Below are 22,811 nucleotides of genomic sequence, written 5' to 3'. Positions count from 1 at the left end.
TAAAATTTATGTTAAAGAGAAGTAAAAGTTTAAACAAAAATAATGACAATTTACTGTGGAGCTTATAATAAATATAGAAGTAGACTGTATGACAAACAAGCACAAAGGACAAGAGAGGAAGAAAAGGAACTACAGTGTTTTAAGTTTCTTGTGTACTATGTGAAGTGGGATAATATTATTTAAAGGTAGAAATTAAAGATGCACGTTGTAAACTTTAGAGCAAACACTAAAAAAAGAGAAAGGAATAACTAATAAGCCAACAGATAAAACGAACTCCTAAAAAATACTCAATCCCCAGCAGGCAGGGAAGGCAAAAAAGAACAAAGAACATATGGGGAAAATGGGAAAAAATAGCAAGATGGTAGATTTAAACTCAACCATAGAGATACTTACGTTAAAAGTAAGTGGACTACATGGATGAACTGTGAAAATATTATGCTAAGTGAAAGAAGCCAGTCTTAAGAGACCACATATTGGATGATTGCATTTTTATGAAATGTCCAGAATAAGCACATTTATGAAAACAGAAAGTAGATGAGTGGTTTCCTAGGGCTGGGGGAGGGATGTGGGAGGAAGATGGAAGTGACAGCTAATTGGTATGAGGTATCTTTTCGGGGTTACAAAAATGTTCTGCAATTAGATTGTGGTGATTATTGTACACCTCTGTGAATATGCTAAAACCCACTGAATCGTACATTTTAAATGAGTGATTTGTAGGGCGTGTGAATTATATCTCAATAAAGGTGTTTTCTTAAAAGTAAATGAACTAAACATTCTAAATTAAAGTCATCAAAGAGCTGATAAGAGGGTGAAGAAGCTGCTTTAGTTCTACAGACATTGCCAAACTAGAAGAGAAAGATGCAAACTTGGGCTGTGTTTCTGGCTGCTGGGCTACCCAAAATGATGAGTTTAAGAACTTCCCTACTTTCAGCTGGCACCCAAAGGACAAGCCCTCCAGTGTAACAGTGAATTAGAAACAACTCAGTTCTTGTGTAAGTTTTTAGTCAGGGTTCTTGTCACACCTTTGATCAAGAAAACCTCAATACTTTAACTTGACTTAAGGTAGTTCCAGTATGGTCAGCAAAAGCAGATGAAAATCCTCCCTGGGGACAGTGCTATGATCGTAGGCCTCAAAGTATTTCAGCAAATACTCTTCAGATGCAATGTCCATTCATATAGCACACAATTAAGCAAAAGATAACCAAGCACACAAGGAAATAAGACACTATGAGCAAGGAACAGCAAAAACAACAAGCAACAGAAACAGACTCATAGACTCGAAGCACTGGAATTCTTGATCACAGAATATGAAATATATGCTTACTGTTTTAAAAGAAATAAGTGCTTAAAATATGTGCATGGGAAAAAAAGAATTAAAACAAAATCTAGGGCTTCCCTGGTGGCGCAGTGGTTGAGAGTCCGCCTGCCGATGCAGGGGACACAGGTTCGTGCCCCGGTGCGGGAAAATCCCACATGCAGCGGAGTGGCTGGGCCCGTGAGCCAGGGCCGCTGAGCCTGCGTGTCCGGAGCCTGTGCTCCGCAACGGGAGAGGCCACAACAGTGAGAGGCCCGCGTACCGCAAAAAAAAAAAAAAAAAAAAAAACCCAAAATCTATAAGAAGTGACAGCAGTCACTGTAAGTTGCCATGCTAACATTTCAAAGAGAAAAAAGTTATCATTTTATTGGATGCAGAAGAAGTGATTGATAAAATTTAACATTTATTCATGATATAAAAGCTAAGAATAGAGGTATACTTCTTTAATCTGATAAAAGGTATCTATTAAAATTTTACCAAACATCATGCCTAATGGTGAAACAATAAAAGTTTTCCCTTGTGGTTGGAAACAGACAAATATACTATTATATTTTATATTTTACATCCTAGCCAGCTCAGAAAGGAGAGAGAGAGAGAGAGAGAGAGAGAAGGAAGGGAAGGAGGGAGGGAGGGAGGAAGGCAGGAAAAAGAAGAAAGAAAGAAAAAGGTATAAGGGTATTATATTAGTCTGCTAGGGCTGCCATAACGGAATACCACAGACTGGGTGGTTCAAACAACAGAAATTTATTTTCTTACAGTTCTGGAGGCTAGAAGTTCAAGATCAAGGTGCAGAGTTACTTTCTCGTGAAGTGTCTCTCCTTCCTTGCAGTTGGCTACCTTCTTGCTGTGTCTTCATCTGGCCTCTTCTCTGTGTGTGCATGGAGAGAGAGAACTCCTGGTCTCTTCCTCTTCTTAAAAGGACGCCAATCCTATTGGATTAGGGTTGCACGCTTATGACCTCAGTTAACCTTGATTACCTCCTTAAAGTCCTTTTCTTCAAATACAGTCACACTGGGGGTTGGAGCTTCAACATATGAATTTGGGGGGACACAATTCAGTTCATTACAGATAGGAAAGGAAGAAACAAAATTGTACAAATGATATGCTTATATAGAGAGATTTAGAAAATCTAAAATAATCTCGGAATTATTAGGATTAATAGAGTTTAACAAAGTTGCTGAATACAAAAGTTAGTATATAAAAGTCAATTATATTCCTATATAGCAAAAACACATACTTTGAAAATGAGAAAATTTTAATGTATTACTTAAATAGTGGAAAAGTATCAGAATTTGGAAATAAATCATTTTTAAAAAAGATGTGCAAGACCTCTATAGGAAAAATGATAAAACTATACTATGTTCTTGGTATGATATACCATATTCTTGGATTGGGAGATTCAATAATTCTAAAATGTCAATCCACCCAAACTTATTTATAGGTTTGATCAAAACTGAGTCAGGGTACCACCAGGTTTGTTTTAGAACTTGAGAAGCTGAATCTAAATGTAAACATCTGAGAAAGGTCAATGATACTCTTGAAGTAAAAGGATAAGGTAGGAGAAATTGCTCTATCATATTTTAAGTTTTACAATAAAATTTTAGTAATGGTGGTTGCAGGGATAGACAGATAGGCCAACAGAACAGAACAGAGAGCCCAGAAACAGGCCCCACTTGTTTGGATCCTTGACAAACGACAGAGCTGGTACTGCAGAGCAGTCTGGAAAGGTCAGGGTTTTTTCCTCAATAAATGACGATGGAATAATGAGTATCCATAGGTAAAAAATGAGATTGGACTCGTATTTTCCATACATACAAAAATCAACTACAGGTGGACTTTTTTTTATTAAGATAAAATTAACATAAAATTCACCATTTTAAAGAGTAAAATTCAGTGGTTTTTAGTATATTCACAGAGTTGTGCAACCATCACCACTATCTAATTATAGAACATTTTAATTACAAGATGACTTTTTCCCATTAAGCAGTCACTCTCCATTCTCTCCTAGCTAAAGGTTTGTCAATTTTGTAGATTTCCTAAGAAAGCACCAACTTTTCATCTTGTTGATTCTCTCTATTGTTTTTCTATTCTCTACTTCATTTATCTCCACTCCAATCTTTATAGTTTCCTTCTTTCTACTTGCTTTGAGTTTAGTTTGTTCTTTTTGTGGTTTCTTAAGTTGGAAGTATGGGTTATTGATTAGGAATGTAGGAATTTATAGATATAAAGTTAATGTTCTTTTTTAATGTAGGAATTTATAGGTATAAAATTCCCTCTGAGCATTGCTTTCACTGTATCTCATAAGTTGTGGTATATTATATCTTCATTTTCATTCATCTCAAAGTCTTTTCTAATTTCTTGTGAGATTTCTTCTTTGACCTATTGTTTAAGCATGTGTTATTTAACTTCTACATTTTTGTGAGTTTCCCAGATTTTTTTCTATTATGGGTTTCTAATTTTATTCCACTGTGGTCAGAGAAGATATTTTGTATACTTTATATACTTAATGTATTAAGATTTGTTTCATGGCCTAACTTGTGGTTTATACTGGAGAATGTTCAATACACATTGTGTTCTCAATACACATTGAGAAGAATGTGTATACTGTTATTGTTGGGTGGAGTGTTCTACAGAGTCTGCTAGGGCTAGTTATTTTATGTTGTTCAAGTCTTCTATATCTTTGCTGATTTCTATATAGTTGTTCTATCCATTATTAAAAGTCGAGTATTAAAGTATCCAACTCTTATTGTCAAACTATTTCCCCCTTTAAACATTTACTTATTTTATTTATTATTATTATTATTTTTGGCTGTTTTCGGGTCTCAGTTGCAGCACATGAGATCTTTGGTGAGGAATGCGGGATTTTCGTTGTGGCGTGCGGGCTTCTCTCTAGTAATGGCGTGTGGGTTTTCTCTCTCTAGTTGTGGTGCATGGGCTCCACAGTTTGTGGCACGCAGGCTCTTTCGTTGAGGTGTGCTGGCTTAGTTGCCCTGTGGCATGTGGGATCTTAGTTCCCGACCAGGGATCAAACCCATGTCCCCTGCATTGGAAGGCAGATTCTTTACCACTGGACCACCAGGGAAGTCCCTTCCCCTTTAATCTTGTCAGTTTTTGCTTCATATATTTTGGTGCCTCTGTTGCTAGGTACATATACGTATATAATTGTCATATCTTTTTGATGGAATGACCCTTTCATCATTATATAATGTCATTTCTTTGTCTCTTGTAACAATTTTGTCTTAAAGTTTATTTTTTCTGACATAATATAGCCACTCTAGCTCCCTTTGATTATTGTTTGCATAGACTATCTTTTTCCATCTTTCACTTTGAACCTATTTGTGTCTTTGGATCTAAAGTGAGTCTCTTGTAGACAGCTTATACTTGGATCATGTATTTTTTAAAAATTTACTCTGCTAGTCTCTGTCTTTTAATTAGAGTTCAATCCACTTACATTTAAAGTAATTACCGTTAAGGAAGGACTTACTTCTGCCATTTTGCTATCTGTTTTCTTATGTCTTATACCATTTTTGTTCTTTATTTTATCCAGCACTGTTCTCTTGTGTTAAATATATACATTTATTTTCTAGTATATCTTTTCAATTTCCCTGTTATTTCTTTTTGTTATATATATTTATACATTTATTTATTTATTGGCTGCACTGGGTCTTTGTTGCTGCGCGTGAGCTTTCTCTAGTTGCAGTAAGCAGGGGCTACTCTTCGTTGCAGTGTGTGGACTTCTCCTTGCAGTGGCTTCCCTTGTTGCGGAGCATGGGCTCTAGGCGCATGGGCTTCAGTAGCTGTGGCTTGTGGGCTCTACAGCACAGGCTCAGAAGTTGTGGCGCACGGGCTTAGTTGCTCCATGGCATGAGGGATCTTCCTGGAACAGGGCTTGAAACCATGTCCCCTGCACTGGCAGGCAGATTCTTAACCACTGCACCACCAGGGAAGTCCCTTTATTTGCTATATTTTTTTGAGTTATTTTCTTAACGGTTGCTCTGAGGATTACAATTAACAGCTTAATTTATAACAATCTAGTGAAGATTAATATCAACTTAGCTTCAAAAGTATGCAAAAACTTTGTTCCTGTATAGCTCTACACCCACCCTTTATGTTGTATTGTCACAAATCACATCTTCATACATTGTGTGCCTATCAACATAGATTTATAATTTTGGTTTTATGCAGTTATCTTTTAAATCATATACGAAAAAGAGGAACTACAAACCCAAAATGCATTAATACTGACTTTTATATGTATCTGTGCAGTTACCTTCACCTTATTCTTTATTCTTTATTTGGTGAGGCATCCATTCTCATGGTTTCCTTTAGTTCTTTGCACTTGGTTTCCTTTAGCTCTTTGAGCATATTTAAAATGGTTGGCTTAAAGTCTTTTCAATTAAGTCCAACGTCTGGGCTTCCTCAAGAACAATTTCTATTAATTGCCTCTTTTCTTGTATATGGGCCATACTTTCTTGTTTCTTTTCATGCTTTATAATCTGTGTTGACAATTGGAAAATTTGAATATTATAATGTGGCAACTCTGGGAATCAGATTTTTCTCCTTCCCAGGGACTGTTGTTGCTGCTTGTTGCAGTAGTTATTTGTTTAATGTCTTTTCTGAACTAATTTTGTAAAATCTATATGCTTTGTTGTGTGTGTCCACTGAAATCCCTATTCCATTAGCTTTGTGGTCGGCTAGTGATTGGACAGAGACTTCTTTAATTATCTGGAATAACAGCAGCAAAAATACCCCCCAGTCTCTGCAGCTGGGCTCTGTGTTTGTGTGGGCATGCTTTCAAAACTCAGACAGTAGTTCACAACTCTGCCTTAACCTTCACTTTCCACATGCACAGAGACTGAAGGCGAGCCAGAGGTGAAAGCTTAGCAACTTCTCAAGTCTTTCCAGAGCATGAGCCCAGCCCTGGGGGTGTGTTCACCCTCTAGATTCCCAGGTATATGTCAGAGCTTTTCACATACCTGGGAATCTACCTGGAGAAAAGGGAATCCTCCTACAGTGTTTGTAGGAATATAAATTGGTGTAGCCACTATGGAGAACAGTATGGAGGTTTCTTAAGAAAGTAAAAACAGAGCTACCATACGATCCAGCAATCCCACTCCTGGGCATATATCCAGAGAAAAACATGGTTCGAAAGCACACATGCACCTCAATATTCATTGCAGCGCTGTTTACAATAGCTAAGACGTGGAGGCAGCCTAAATATCCATCGGCAGATGAATGCATAAAGAAGATGTGGTCCATATACACAATGGAATACTACTCAGCCATTAAAAAGAATGAAATGAAATAATGCCATTTGCACAATGTGGATGGACCTGGAGATTATCATACGAAGTGAAGTAAGTCAGACAGAGAAAGACAAAAATATGATATCGCTTATATGTGGAATCTGAAAAAAATGATACAAATGAACTTATTTATAAAATAAAAACAGACTCACAGACTTAGAGAATGAACTTATGGTTACCGGGGGTGGGGGGCAAGGGTGAGGAGGGAGGGATAGATTGGGAGTTTGGGATTGACATGTACACACTGCTGTATTTAAAATAGATAACCAAGGACCTACTGTATAGCACAGGGAATTCTGCTCAATACTCTGTAATAACTTAAATGGGAAAAGAATTTGAAAAAGAATAGATACATGTATATGTATAACTGAATCACTTTGCTGTACACCTGAAACTAACACAACAATTGTTAATCAACTATACTCCAATATAAAAGGAAAAAAATTTTTAGATCCTTATTCCCCAAAGGATCTCATTTCCCAGCTTTTCTTCCCAAGTTTTTGGTTAGTCTATTTTTTGCCCCAACTGTTATCCATTACCCGCAACTGTTGTCTAATACCCCCAACTGTTATCCAATGCCCCAGGCAGTGGTGATTGATTCATTGGCCTTAAAATGTTTTCCACAAATGCCTCCAAGTAGCCACCTCAGCAATGGGAGAATTCTGAGTTAGGTGAGATAAAGGCAAGGCTTTTGAACCAGTCCTCCTGGAAGCTACCAAGCAGGTCGAAGTAAACAACTATAGCATTTTTTTAAAGAATGGGATCAGTACTGCTAACCTCCCAGCGCTGGTACTAGGAATGCAGGCTGTTGGCACCAGGATAAGTTAAAACACTGTAAAGCATGTACAAGATCTATATAAGGAAAACTACAAAACTCTGATGAAAAAATTAAAAGAATAACTAAATAAATTGAGAGATATTCCATTTGTTCATGGATAAGAGGACTCAATATTGTCAAGATGTCAGTTCTTCCAAACTTGATGTATAGATTTAACTCAATCCCTAATCAAAATCCCAGCAAGTTATTTTGTGGACATTGAAAGAATGATTAGAAACTTTATATGGAGAAACAAAAGACTGAAAACAGCCAGCACAATATTAAAAGAAAAGAACAAAGTTAAAGAACTGAAACTACTGACGTAAAGATTTACTATAATATGATCAAGACAGTTTTTTTTTTTTTTCGGTACGCGGGCCTCTCACTGTTGTGGCCTCTCCCGTTGCGGAGCACAGGCTCCAGACGCGCAGGCTCAGCGGCCATGGCTCACAAGCCTAGCTGCTCCGTGGCATGTGGGATCTTCCGGGACCGGGGCACGATCCCGTGTCCCCTGCATCGGCAGGCGGACTGTCAACCACTGCACCACCAGGGAAGCCCCAAGACAGTTTTTTATTGATGAAAGTTTTATTGATGAAAGACCAGACAAATAGATCAACAGTTTTATTGATGAAAGAACAGACAAATAGATCAACAGAACAGAATTAAAAGCCCAGAAATAGATCCACATTAATATAACCAACTGATCTTTAATGAAGAAGCAAAGGTAATACATTAGAACACAGATAGTCTTTTCAACAAATGGTGCTGGAACAACTGGACATCCACATGCCAAAAAATGAACCTTATACCCTTCACAAAAAATTAACTCAAAATGCATCTTAGAGCTAACTGTAAAATTCAAAACTATAAAACTCCTAGAAGATAACATAGGAAAAAAGCTAGATTACCTTTGACATGATGACTTTTTGGATATGACACCAAAGGCCATGATTCATGGAAGGGAGACTTGTTAATCTAATTGTTTTAATTAATTAAAAACCTCTGGGGTCGGGGGCGGGGAGGCAGTTGTGGGAGGCGTGCCATGAGGCCTCGGCTCGCCCGCTGCAAACCGTGAGCTAGCTGTGGCGCGCAGATGGCCTGGCGGGGCTCCGACTGTAGCTGTGTCAGCGTGTTATGATGCAATCTCGTACCAACCTGGTTACCGGAATCCCCAGTAGTAAAGTGAAATACTCAAGGCTCTCCAGTACAGACGATGGCTACATTGACCTTCAGGGAGAAACTAACTGCTAAAGCCGACAGATTTGTGGGAATCTTCCTTCTTTCCTGATGTCATGAGATCCAATTTATTAAAGTTTAAGAAAGGCCCTCCTAAGATTCCATATAAGGCCATTGCACTTGCTACGGTGCTGTTTTGTTTTTGTTTTTTTAATTAATTAATTTATTTATTTTTGGCTATGTTGGGTCTTCGTTTCTGTGCGAGGGCTTTGTCTAGTTGCGGTGAGCGGGGGCCACTCTTCATCGCGGTGAGTGGGCCTCTCACTGTCGCGGCCTCTCGTTGCGGAGCACAGGCTCCAGACACACAGGCTCAGTAGTTATGGCGCACGGGCCCAGTTGCTCCGCGGCATGTGGGATCTTCCCAAACCAGGGCTCGAACCCGTGTCCCCTGCATTGGCAGGCAGATTCTCAACCACTGCGCCACCAGGGAAGCCCCACGGTGTTGTTTTTGATGGGTGCCTTTCTCCTTATCATAGGCTCCCTCCTGCTGGCAGACCATATCAGCAAACGGATTTTGTTCTCAGATAACAAGACATGTTTCTTCCTTTGAGCTTCAACAAACTTCTCCCAGAGTTCCTATGAGGGGGTAGACCGGGCTGTTCCTGTCCTGATCATTGGCATCCTGGTGTCCCTGCTGGGATTTTACCACCTGCGCATCGCCTGCTATGCACCCAAAGGCTACTGGGGACACTCCTACGATGACATGCCAGACTTTGGTGACTAGCACGCACCTCAGCCCTGAAGAAAAGAGTCCCAGTGGGACTGAGCCCAGCTTTAAGACATTGAGCAGATACTATGGCTAAGGGCTAAGGAGTTCTGCGATTTGCAGATGTTTAACAAAACAGTGGCCAGATTTTATGGGTCCATCCTAAAGACGTTAACTGAGCTTACAGCTATCCATGTCATCAGGACAGTCTCTATTTTTCATCTCCTGGCCCTGGCAAGAGCTCCTGACAAGTTTTTCCACGTGAATGTGTATCATGAAAAGTAGCCATGTTAATTGTATGGGAAAGTGGGAGGTTATTCTGTAGTGGAATGTGTTGCTGCCACCACCCTTTTTAGAGTTGAGCATTCTTTTAAATAGTCCTCATTGTCAATATGTTCTTGTGGCAAATGGAAGAATGCAGTTAAGTCAGATTTCTTATTACTAAGTAATTTATTTTGAAAATATCTAAGTGTCTTATCCCCATACTCTAACCTTGTGTTCTAGTGGAAAACCTTGGCAAAATCAAATAACCAGTGTGGGGCATCTCTAATATTTTTTACTTGCTTTCTTATTAACAGCAACTAGAAAATTTTTAAACCTCAGAGCAAATTTTCAAACCGTAAACACATTCTCTGTTCACCGGTCCTGGGCCAGCTCTGATCTGGTTCACCGACAGGTTGGCCAGCGTATCATTTGGATAATTCTGTCCTTTGTAGATCTAGATGTTCTGTATATCATGCCTTTAAGGACTGGACTTTTGGCTGTTTCCTAAGGAAAAAATGTAAATAAGTGGTTATTATTTATAGTTTTTAACCCTGTTGTTAGCACCTCATATTATGATGTCATCCTGCTGAAGATTGTAAGAACTGGCCTGGATCTCTAGAGGACAAGACTGCCTTAGTTTGATTCTGTTTCCTAGCTTACAGAAAGTGACTTGTATTCAAAAGAAATTAAAATATCAAAATCTAAAAAAAAACACAGAAAACCCCCCTCTGCTCTGTGAAAGACACGGTCAAGCGAATAAGAAGATGAGCCACAAACTGGGAAAAAATATTTGCAAATGACATATCTGATAAAAGATGTTATTCAAATTACATAAAGAATTCTGGGGCTTCCCTGGTGGTGCAGTGGTTAAGAATCCGCCTGCCAATGCAGGGGACACGGGTTCAAGCCCTGGTCCAGGATGATCCCACATGTCTCAGACCAACTAAGCCCACGCGCCACAACTACTGAGCCTGTGGGCCTAGAGCCCGTGCTCCGCAACAAGAGAAGCCACAGCAATGAGAAGCCCGCGCACCGCAATGAAGAGTAGACCCGCTCGCCGCAACCAGAGAAAGCCTGCGGGCAGGAACAAAGACCCAGTGCAGCCAAATATATATACATAATAAAGAATTTTTAAAACTCAAAAAGAAGAAAATGAGTAACCTCATTAAAAAATGGGCAAAAGGCCTGAACAGACACCTCATCAACGAAGATATATAGTTGGCAATAAGCACATGAAAAAATGCCCCACATTGTATGCTACTAGGGAATTGCAAATTATGACGGCAATGAGGTACCACAACACACCTATTAGAAATCCAGACACTGACAAAATCAAACGCTGGCAAGGATGTGGAGCGACAGGAACTCTCATTCATTGCTGGTGGGAATGCAAAATGGTATAGCGCATATTGTTACCATATAATCCAGAAATTGGGCTCCTTAATATTCATCCAAATGAGCTGAAAACTTATGTCCACACAAAAACTTGCACATGGGTGGTCAGAGAAGCTTTATTCGTAATTGCCAAAACTTGGAAGTAGCCAAGATGTCCTTCCATAGGTGAATGGATAAATAAGTTAAGGTACATCCAGACAATGGAATATTATTCAGCACAAAAAGAAATGAGCTATCATGCCATGAAAAGACATGTGGGAAACTTAAATGCATATTACTAAGTGAAAGAAACATCTGAAAAGGCTACCTACTGTATTATTCCAACTATACGACATTCTGGAAAAGGCAAAATTATGGACACAGTAAAAGGATCAGTGGTGGAGGGGAGAGAGAGATGAATAGGAAGAACAGAGAGGATTTTTAGGCCAGTAAAACTACTCTGATGATATTAAAATTGTGGATAGATGTCCGTATACATTTGTCAAAACCCTTGGGATGTACAACACCAGGAGGGAACCCTAACATAAACTATGGATTTTGTGTGATTCTGATATGTCAGTGGCGGTTCATTTTGATAGCAGGGAGGCTGAGCATATGTGGGGCCATGGGGAAATCTCTGCCTAATTTTGCTAAATTTTTGAACCTAAAACTGCTCTAAAACATAAAGTGTATTTAAAAAATACCGTAAAGCTTTCTTACTGGGATTCAGCTGCTTTTTCCCTTGATTAAGCATTCCCCGAGTGCTGCAAGCCTTCCGTTAGTTTCCAGAGTTCCAAACAAGTTGACTCTGATAGTTTTTTTTGCCAGTTTATTCATTATTTTTGAGGACGGACAGACTTTTGGAGTTACCTCCCCTGCCATTGTCACTGGTGTACCTCCGTATAGATTCTAGAGTTAAATGTAAATTGCAAAAAACTTCAAACTTTTAGAAGGTAGTATAGATGAATGTCTTTAAGTCCTCAGGGCCAGGATATATTTCTTAAATATGATATAAAGAGATAGATAAATTTTGCTAAATTAAAATTTAAAACTCTTGTTAATCTGAGAACACCATAGACTGAAAAGGCAAACCCCCAAGCGGGAGCAGATAACTGTAAGGATATTTTTAATGTCTTTCAAATCAATTAGAAAGACAACCCAATTTTTAAAAACTGGGTGAAAGGCTTGAACAGGTACCTCCAAAAAAAAATTCCAAATGGCCAATAAATACTTGATCATCACCTCATTCATAATTCATGAAATGCATATTAAAACCACAAGGAGACACTACTAAAACCCCACCAGGATGGTAACAAAGACCATCAATGTCAAATATTGGAAAGGATGTGGAGCATCGGGAATTCTCACCCACTGCTGGTGGAGGTACAAATTGATACAACTCTACCTTGGGAAACATTCTAGCATTAATTAGTAGAGCTGACGATACACACCCCCAATGTGGATGGTCGTCCCCACAACTTGACTCTTGGTCTACAGAAACTCGAGCACACGTGCAGCAGGCATAGTGGCATTTTTTTAGAAAACAAGCTGATGCACAAAAAGTTGTTCGTAACCCCAATTTCCACCAACCAGGATAAATTAATTACGGCAGAGTCATGCAATGGAGTGCCATGCAGCAGTAACAATGAATAAACTACAACTGCACGCCACAACTTGAATGAATCTTTTTTTTTTTTTTTTTTTTTCGGTACGCGGGCTTCTCACTGTTGGGGCCTCTGCCGTTGCAGAGCACAGGCTCCGGACGCGCAGGCCCAGCGGCCATGGCTCATGGGTCCAGCCGCTCCGCGGCACGCGGGATCCTCCCAGACCGGGTCACGAACCGTGTCCCCTTCATCGGCAGGCGGACTCTCAACCACTGCGCCACCAGGGAAGCCCCCATTGAATGAATCTTTAATATATAACGTTGAGTAAAAGAAGCCCTACGTGAAGTATATACAGACTCGGATTCCATTAATATCCACTTAAAAAAAGAGACCCAACCAAACTCTATTGATTAAGGATGAATAATCAGGTGGTAAAGTATAAAGAAAAGGAAGTAAAGGTTACCATTAAGGTCAAGAGAGGGCTATCTGTGGGTGGGGGGGGGGCAGGTGGAGAAGAGAGGGGTGCGACTGGGTAGCAACACAGGAAAATGTCTGGTATAATGTTCTATTTCTTGACCTAGGCAGTGGTTACATAGTGTTTGCTTTAGGATTATTCATTATAGCTCTCCTTTCTATTTTATATACACCTCTCTTATGTCCTTTTTTTTTTTTTTTTTTTGGCTGCGCTGTGTGGCTTGCAGGATTCTTAGTTCCCTGACTGGGGATTGAATGCGGGCCCTCAGCAGTGAGGGCATGGAGTCCTAACCACTGGACCACCAGGGAATTCCCTGTCTGTGTATTATATTTCACAAGTTAATAAAGGTATAAAATAAAGAATGTGTTCATTACTGGAAACAAATGCCAACTCCCACAGTACAGCAGAGCTGCTTTCAAGAGGCTGGCCATGGAGACGGGATCCTCACTTTGTAGCCCAGGAGAAGTCCAATAGGGAAACCATATTTCTGCCCTATGAGGATCTGCTTGAGGGGTGAGGGGTGGTCTATAGCCTCAATAAATATCAACATGAGGACCCAAGTATTTATTTTTTATTGAGGTAACACTGGTTTCTAACATTATATGTTTCATGTCTACATTATATTTCTACTTCAGTATATACTACGGCATGCTTACCACTGATAATTTAGTTTCCAAGTATTCTTTTTTTTTTTTTTGCGGTACACGGGCCTCTCACTGTTGTGGCCTCTCCCGTTGCGGAGCAACAGGCTCCAGACGCGCAGGCTCAGCGGCCATGGCTCACGGCTCCGCAGCATGTGGGATCTTCCCAGACTGGGGCACGAACCCGTGTCCCCTGCATCGGCAGGTGGACTCTCAACCACTGCGCCACCAGGGAAGCCCCCCAAGTATTCTTTAACAACCTAATCCTGCAGGGCATCAGCCAGGCTCAAGACAGAACTGAGGTGAGGTTGTGCAGGCTTCAAACCTCCAGATCTGCCCTGGAAATGTTCAGTTTAGCTCAATTCTGGATGGGGAAACCCCCCCTCTCCAGTGTGTCTCCAGAGTTCCAGCACACAGTGGCGCTTCCCTTGTGGTGTCATCTGCATCCACCTCTGCCCCGGCCCCACGAGGAGTTTCCAATATTGATAATTCGTAGTGACTTGGAGGTAGATGACAGTGACCTCCCACTAGTCATGAATTTCCCCTCTTCCGGGACAGAAGTAAAAGAAGCTGCGGCTAGCTGAGAGCCTCTACCTGGTGGGGCCTTGGTGAGTGGGGACCCAGCCTGAGGCCACGGGTGAGGGAGGGCAGGGAGGCCAGGGCTGTCCCAGCGGAGGGGAGGCTTAGGTTCTCTGCCCTGAGGACCATGTGGTTAGAGGGCCCTGACTTCTCCACTCTGGCCCCACCAGACTGGGGAGTGCCAGCTTCCAGTGAGGGGTCAGTGCTGTGTGTCTCTCAAAACCCACAACCCCATGTTTGATTAGATAGAGGACACTGAAAAAATAGTATTCAATCCCAGTACATTGCTTGCCTGCTTTCTGAATAGGTAATCAAATTTCCTTCTGTTTGGAAAGGCAGAGTAGAGTGTGTGACAGAAGCCTGAGCTCCCAAAATAGACCCACCTTCTTGGAGAGTTTTGATTGGGCTCCTGGGGATAGGGGATACCCTAGAGTATCTGGATTGTCACAAAGTGTGAATAGTGATGTGGTTCTGCCTTGAAAAATACTGTCCCTGTCAGTGGCATAGTTTATTTCTAGATCTTATAGCAAAATCTGCGGACTCTCAGGACCTCCAGACCTGCCGCCCCCTTTCTCACCCCCTACTTAGCTAGGTGACTAGCACTGGGCTTTAGGATGATGGGGACACTAGTGTATCTCTCTTGCCTCGAAGCCATCGAAATGATGTGAAACAAGCAGTGGGCACACCTAGCTGACCCTTTCCTGGACCTCCCGCTTTTTTCTCTCTTATTTTGAATTTTCCTGAACATCTCCCCTGGACAGTGAAGGAAGGCCATGCACCGTTGTGTAGCCTGTGTACAGTTGTGTTTGTTTTTGGAATTACAACCAGTTCTGCAATGAAAATCCTGTGCATGTTGGTCTTGTGAGCTCAGGGGAGTGTTTCTGATGAAATGATTTCTAGACAACAGGGGTAGGGTCACCACGGGCTCGGAACGCTCTTGGCTGTGAGGGCTGTGGCCCTGCAGCTCTCCACCAGGGTGTTTTGGGACCTCAGGCAATTTCACTGCTCAATATTCCACATCAGCTGGTGGGACCCTACTAAGCTCTGGCATCTAAGGTAACACAGATTTCACCCCCTTAGTTATTAAAAAATATTTATTTGAGTTAGCACTGTGCTAGACACTAGGAATAAAAAGAAAAAGGAGATACAATCTGATCTTAAAAGGATGTATAATCTAGTGGGAGAAGGAATATATCAATGAGTCAAAATCTCTACTTTCTGACCCATCAGGAAAGGTATTATTTTGAATGGATGCTGCAGGTTTCTACCCTTAAGCATACAAGTTTTATATTAACCATTTTCAGACACATTAGACATATCATATAATTGCTTTCCTTTTAAAATAAAATATTCCATCAGAATTAACCTTCTCTTAATGATTCAAGATTGTTATTCTGAGCATTTCCAACATTATCTTGTAATACAATGGCGCCCCCAAGGCTTCTTGGCCCTGAACTAAATGACCCCAAACTCTGAGTTTGTTTTATATCCTCTTGTTTATATAAGTTGTTCTATATCCTCTTGTTCTAGGCTTTTGCTAATTTCACTGTGCTTGCTTTTTGTAAATTCTTTCTCCTTCCAATACGCTCTTTTCCGTCTACTGTGGGCTTGAAAATCAGGAAACTAGATTTATCAGTCTATGGGTTCAGCTGCTGTCATAGACCAAGGTGTCAATAGTTCAGGGCTCTTCTTCTCCAGGTCATCATGAGACTCAGGTCTTGTAGATTGGCCAAAGTCAGGTCCTTGTCAGCATCCTCAAAGTTGTCCCCACCTCCACGCCCCTGTCCATGGTCCAGTCTGCACAAGGGGAAAGAGGAACTGGAGAGCCGGCAGCTTCGTTTTAAGAATGTGGTCCAGAAATGAAACAGATCACTTCCACTCCCATCCCATTGGTTATAACTTAGTCCTATTGCTGCACTTGCCTGCAAGGGAGGCTGGGATATGTAGTCTCTAGTAGGGTAGCCATGTAACCAAGTTTTAACCTTGGAAGCTCTACTGCTAAAAGAGGGGAAAAAAGGACATAAGCGGATACTTAGCGGTCTCTGCCACACTGTATCTGTTTAAACCGTGCGTAGAATAAACGCAGGTGGGCTGTCATTGAAGACACAAGGTGCTCTCCTACAGAAAAAGCATCTGATTTTGACAGCAGTTCCTTCCATTTGGATTGCTCAGAAGACTTTGGCGTCTTTGTTGTTGTCCTGGATTACGATCCCGGACAAGACACTGGAGGTTAAGAAAGCAGTCACGAAGACAACACTCGTCATCTTTCAGAGATCTCCCACCTTAATCACATGAGTGAGAACATGAAAGATGTTCTCAGCACCCACAGGCCAGAAGCACCTTTTCTTTGAAAGCCTCTCAAGGCCACAGCTATTTGCAAAAGCCTCAGCTATTCATTCCCACACACCTTCACGTCTCGACAAAGCACCTTCTACCAGCCTGACACTCGTCTAGGTCATTGATGTTCAGTTGGTTAGGGTCATCTCTCTGATTGTCCCACCATGCAGCCCACCTGGTATTCCCATGGATTCCGCCCCCCCCTTTTCTGTATCTCCCTTTATTGTACATCCTTGATGCCTGTCAGGTCTCGCCTCCAGGAACTGGAGTGGGTTGGGTGTTGGCTCAAAAACTTTATCCTGTGGCTGCTGTTCAAAAACTTTCCACGGCTCCCTTTGCCTGCTGAGCAAAGTCTAAACTCCTGAGCCCCGCGTGTGAGGCCTTTCAGGACCTGCTTTCAGCCTCCCATTCTGGCCTCAGCTCCCAGCAGAGGGCATGTTCAGGGATCGGGCTCATCCAGGGAGGCTGGTTCATAGGTTCTGTGTGGATGGCACCTGGCCAAAGGGGGCTGGAGAGCTGCTGATGCCAGCTCTGGGTCTGAGCTAGAATACCCACTACCCAGTCTTCTCACAGGACACTCAGTCAAGGATGCCTGGAAATTTCAGCGCTAGGGTCTCCCCTCCATTCTATCTAAGGTCCTTCCTGGAAGGGAGAGATCAATATTGATCAGTCTCTGTTTGTGAAAAACTGACCCAAGTAACTTACATGCATTTTATATTCACACTGACTCTATGAGGTAGGTACTACTGTTGGACTCCTTTTATTTCCATCTCCGTTTTATAGATGTGAAAATTAATTTCAGGGTGGCTAAGTAACTAGTGCAAAGTCACCCAGCTAGTAAGAGGCAGAGCCCAGATTTTTTTTTTTTTTTTTTTGCGGTATGCGGGCCTCTCACTGTTGTGGCCTCTCCCGTTGCGGAGCACACGCTCCGAACGCGCAGGCTCAGCGGCCACGGCTCATGGGCCCAGCCGCTCCACAGCATGTGGGATCTTCCCGGACCGGGGCACGAACCCGTGTCCCCTGCATTGGCAGGCGGACTCTCAACCACTCTGCCACCAGGGAAGCCCAGAGCCCAGACTTGAACCAAGTTTCAACTGGATCCAAAGACCATGTTCTTTCCACTTAACACAGGGTCTTTCTAAAGGAACGGCTATTACCCTCATACATAAGACGCTTAATCCTCCCACCCTGGAGTCAGACACTAGTTCTGTAGTGAGGAAGCAGAGAGGAGGACAAGCTGCTTTTGTCCAGGTTTTACTCTCTCCCACCAGTACCATAACAACGACAGCAAAAACAACAATATTTATTGAGCATCTACTTTGTATACAATATCTCATTTAATCCTCACAACTACCCTTTAAGGTTGTTATTATTATTCCCGCCATTTTGCATATGCAAAGAATGAAGCTCAGAGAGGTTAAGTCCCATATTTAGATGGCCCAGCTGGGACTGGAATCTGGGCAGCTAGAGTTCTTAAACATTACTTTTGTACTTACCTGGTTTATATTTGTTCCCACCAGACTCTATCCTAGAAGAGAGGAATAGAAATGTTAAGGCCAGAGGGGCCTTAAACCCCAACGAGCCCAGCCCTCTCAGTATTACAGATGAGAGGGAAAAAGAAAGAAAGACAGATCAAGCAAGTTATCCAAGATTGCAAAGCACACTAGCAGCTGAGCCCAGGCTAGAACCCAGACCCTTGATACGCTGTTGCCATTGCATGATAGACAACCAAAAGCCTTCCTAGTCCTTGAACGAATGAATAAACGAATGGGTGAGGGAGCGAAGAAATGGACGGATCTCAGCAGAATGCCTAGTGGCTCACTTTGGGTTTTCATGGCACTGCTGGGTCAGAAGAACCAGGGGGTGAGGGGGGCGGGGGCAGGTGCAGGGGAGGGAGAGAGATGACCAGGGTGCGCCAGCCTGGAGGGAGCGCGGTGCTGCTGCTTATGGGGAGCCAACCCCTGAAAGCCTAGCTACCCTTTGACCCTCCTGTCAGTGTCTCACGACCTTAGACTCACACTGATTACTCTGTGGGCTTCTTAGCACATCGCTAACAGCTCCGTCAATATCTTACCATTATATAACTGTTAAAAGAGAGTCACTTTCAAAGGTTGGTCAGCAACCTGCCTCTCTCGTAAAGTCTATTAAATAAACATGCTTAGGCCCCTTCCTGGGAGAGAGGAGAGTGGCTGTTTACTACTGTCCCTTAGTTTGTATACTGATCTTTGGGGGTTCGAACACTGGCACCCGCCCCCAGAGTCAAAACTAGTGTCTCCAGCAGAGTAGCCAGGACTTTGAAGAAACTGGAGACCTACAGGACTGTGGCCCATGGCAAACTGGAAATGACCCAGCCCACCCTCTTGGGCCTCCTGGACAGGGCTGTGGTCAATTTGTAGATGTTCCCTTTGCTGGGGAAGAAGGAACCAATCACTGGGCCGGTGCCAGGAGCTGGTCCCTGGGCGGGGCTAAGCGCTGTTACCTTTGTGCGGTTGTCTTTTCTCGCTTTGGCTGGCGGGGTTGGGTGGGTTGAAAGGGGCACTAGCCTCAAAGGAGAGCTTGAAGTGGGGGTGAAGGCTGTAGGGTGGGCAGAGAGCAGCAGGACGCCTGCCAGGGCCCAGAGCTTCGGAGGGTGCTGGAGTGTCTACAGCAAGGGACTGCCAGCCTTGTATATTTGCGATGGTAATTTGCTGATGGTTCCTGGTAGCTACAAAGTCTCTAAGGCGGAGCCTGGGCCTTTGCATATGAAAATCCAGCCTGGGTTCCCTCGCGGGTCAAGCAGCATTGGGGCGGGGCCAAGGTTGGCTTCTGCCTGGGAGGGGCCGGGATGCCGCTCCCATGGTGATGCAGCGGAGAATTTGCTGACAGTCCCTTGCCAGGTGGGGCTGGCTTCACTAGGCCCGCGAGGAGGACGACCGGCTGGCAGTCTCCTCCCAGGTAGGGAGCGTGTTGCCCGTCACCGCATCCCGGCGGCCTGCGTACCCTTCCTGGCGCTGGGGCCGTGGCGCCGAGGCGCCGAGGGCGCAGACGTGGTGAGCAAGCGGGTGGTATCAGCTGGAACTGGTCTTCCCGGCTGGAAGAAGGGGCGCACAATCCGGGTCCTGGACAGGGGAGGGGGTGGGGCAGGACTGCTTGCTCTACGCTTTCCGGGACCTCGGACTGGGAGGGATGGGGGCGGGGGAGACTGCGCCACACTCCGTGGCCTCGCCGGCTCTCCCCCAGCGTGGACCCAGGGCAGGGTGGAAGGAGCCGCCTACCAGGAAGGGCCGTGGCTTTGTCGACCGTATTCATTGGGTCGGGGGGGTGGGGTGGGTGGGCAGGAGGCTTGGCTGGGGTCCCGCTCTGTCTGCCTGTTGGTTACCTCTCTGGACCACCCCCATGCAGGGATTCCCTGGGGCTGTGCCTCCCACTCACTGGGCTGGCATGGGAGGGGCGCGCTCTCCCCCGCAGTCTACAACGCGGTTAGGACTTCTGGCAGCGTCACGGCTGCGCTGCAGTTGGCGGGGGTGGGGTGGGGGTGGGTCGGTCTCATTCTGTGCTGAGTGGGCGGGACTTCTGGGCTCTCAGGGGCAAAATACGGCACCTTTTCTCATATGCTTTCACAGAAAGGTTCTTGCGTTCATCCTCACCTTGGCCTTGAGAGAGAAACTTTGGATCTGTATGATGGACCTGGGGAAACTGAGGCCCAGGGGTGCTGTGGCTTCACCAAGGTCACTCAGCAGGTCCTGCAGAGCTGGCCTCCCAGGCACTGCCTTGCCCTGACGCTCTCTGGAGGGCCAGGAGCTGAGCTTACTCTGAAGGCCTCCGTTCCAATCTGGGGTGGACACCCCCCGCCCCCAGTGCCCCCTTTCCTCATTCCTGAGAATGGAGGGAGATACAACTTCTGTGGAGGCTCCAGAGTGTCATGGCTGTGAACACTGCAGGGATCAGAATTGTATGAGGACAGGGAAAAACTACTCATGAAAAACAGTCATCTAAGTAGAGGAGCTACGGGCCCCTGTTCTGCTTGTGGGCTCAGGGAGATAATGAGAGTTGGCTTCCAGGGGAGGAAGGCCGGAAGGGGCAGCCCAGTTCTGGGCTTCAGTCTCGTGTACCAGCCTTGATGAAAGCCAGTTGGAAGTTCCCAGGCTGCTGTGGGAGGGACGGGGGACAGGCAGATGGACTTTCTCCATTAACAGCCCTCCTCTCCCTGGAGAAGAGCTGGGGGAACTGAGTCCACCTTCTCTCAGTGTCAACCCCACCACCACCCCGTGGATCTCAACCTTGCTCCCTCCCCAACTCCTGTCCCCGGGAGAAATGGACTGCATAGGATCTGTTGCCCTTGGAGGTGAACTTTTCCTGAATTCACCTTGTGAATTCACCCTCCTTCTCCCTGGTGCAGATACTTTTCTCTGGGGGGAAACTGAGGCGGGCAGAGAGCTGTATTTTATTTTAGAGCTGGAGCAAGGCAGTGTCACTGTACAGGTGAGGAAGCTGAGTCACCGAGGGTGTAGCGAGTTGCTCCAGGGCTCTTACCTGCACCCAGGTCTGCTGACACCCCCGGCCCATCGCAGGGCAGACTAGATGAGGCCCCTTCCTCTCTCCTCCTCTCCACCTTCAGCCCCTGCCCCGGTGAGGTGAGGCTGTGAGTGCCTCCTGATGGGAGGGGGGTGTCAGTGGTAGGGGACAGCTCCAGCATCTTCTCCTCCATTGAGATGTGTTTTCAGATTTCTTAGGAAAGAAGCAACTTGAAGAGGGGAGCCAAAGTCTCTTGGTTACCTTCCCATCGTGCACCCAGAGTGGACACAAATTCTGTGGGCCTCTCAGAGCCAAGAGCAGCTGTTTCTCCTGCCCTGGTGCCAGCAGCTGTGATCACAGCCACTGAGGGGGCCCACGGGCAGAGGGACTTCAGTTATCCCTCTGACAGCATCACAGGATGGGAAGTCCGTGATTCTGAGCAAAACAGTTACCATGTGCCTGGTGCATGAGTTGATGCTTTTCAGACACACCCTCCGAGCACAGAGCCCCTGAAAGCTGGCCCCTGGTGATTCCATCGCATGCCCTGGGCTACATGATGACCACGAGTAATCACTGGGGTGGCCTGTGGGAGGGGATGGGGTTCCCAGATCACAGCTAGCTGCCCGTGGAGTGACAGTACAATGCCAGAGAGAGGAGTACCCACCGTGTGTCTGGCTCCTCTGTCCCCCAAGGGTCCCTTCTAGCCCTTCTCCAGGAGGAAGGCCACTGCCCCATGACCCAGGGAAGCTGGTGGTGATCCCTCCTGGTTGGCAGAAGCAGAGGCAGGCCTTGGAGAGGCCCTCAGGTAGTGGGAGGACAACCACTTATGGAACATAGTACCTGCTTCTGGACCAGAGCCCCTAGTAGCTGGCACTCTGCCCTCCAAGTTTCCCTACCTGAAAACATGAAAACACGTTCCCCTGTTGGGTGGGAGGGCTTTGGACACATGTCAAGTGTTTATTGCAGATGGGAAATGTTATTCCTGCAGACTCTGGTCTAGATTGAAGCCATCTGTTTCTGGCCTCGATGGGGGAAATGTGGCCAATCCCTCTGCGGAGGCTGCCCTCTCCCCGCCATGGCCAGTCTAGAGCACCCTTCTAGGTTTGGCAGGCAGGCCATCCTTCCCCAGCCCAGTTCATGTTGTGTTTTGGCCCTTGAGGACTTCCCTTCCCCCTCCTCAACCACCTGTGACATTTAACATGATTTCCACACCGTAAGCACAGCAGACCTGCCTGCAGGCCTGGATCCTCCCCACTGACTCTCGAATCCCGTGGACTCTCCACTCTGGTTCTTCCTGGGAAGGAGCTGGTGAAAGAACTGTAGAGATAATGGGCGTGAAGTGCTGGGAGCTCTTTGCACAGAGTGTCCAGGGTGCAGGGCGGCTGCAGAGCATTCAGGCCATGGGCAGTCTCCCCCTGGGAAGGCTGTAATGTAAGCGCTTAGGGGAAGCACTCAGCTTCAGGTGAGACCAGCAGCTTTTAGTGCACTGTTTTGCCTGACGTGGGGCCCGGCATTCCCTCCTCTTCCCTCTCCAGGAGAGCAGTGGTTTTTGCAGCTCACTCACAGGTCAGCATGGGTGGTGTACAGCGGGCCCCTCGTTCTTGCCCATGAGGTGGCTGGTGCAACTTGTGCAAAACAGGGTAATGGGGGAGTTGAGAACATG

The 22,811-nt window shown here is 44.8% G+C and overlaps 2 protein-coding genes across 9 annotated transcripts in view; both read left to right on the top strand.

Annotated features, from left to right (window-relative positions):
* The first annotated feature begins 8,542 nt into the window (after positions 1-8,542).
* On the top strand, positions 8,543-9,398 carry LOC109548102 (transmembrane protein 230-like). The gene is made up of 4 exons (XM_019924200.2): positions 8,543-8,669; positions 8,750-8,802; positions 9,102-9,190; positions 9,248-9,398. The coding sequence occupies exons 1-4, from the start codon at positions 8,573-8,575 to the stop codon at positions 9,396-9,398; spliced, it is 390 nt and encodes a 129-aa protein (XP_019779759.1). The 5' UTR covers positions 8,543-8,572.
* A 10,086-nt stretch (positions 9,399-19,484) lies between these two features.
* The window catches only part of TMEM63C (transmembrane protein 63C), a 71,743-nt gene continuing 68,416 nt past the window's right edge, over positions 19,485-22,811 (top strand). For 6 of the 8 annotated variants that reach the window (XR_012329887.1, XM_073800196.1, XM_073800195.1 and 3 more), the window contains exon 1: positions 19,551-19,683. The gene's annotated coding sequence lies outside the window, so the exon portion shown is untranslated. Of the gene's footprint in view, positions 19,684-22,811 lie in introns of all 8 variants that reach the window. The other 2 variants (XM_073800194.1, XM_019920334.3) reach the window with 2 other exon arrangements.

Source organism: Tursiops truncatus, chromosome 2 (assembly GCF_011762595.2).
Source record: "Tursiops truncatus isolate mTurTru1 chromosome 2, mTurTru1.mat.Y, whole genome shotgun sequence".
Lineage (NCBI taxonomy): Eukaryota > Metazoa > Chordata > Mammalia > Artiodactyla > Delphinidae > Tursiops > Tursiops truncatus.
This window is presented reverse-complemented; position numbering and strand designations above follow the sequence as displayed.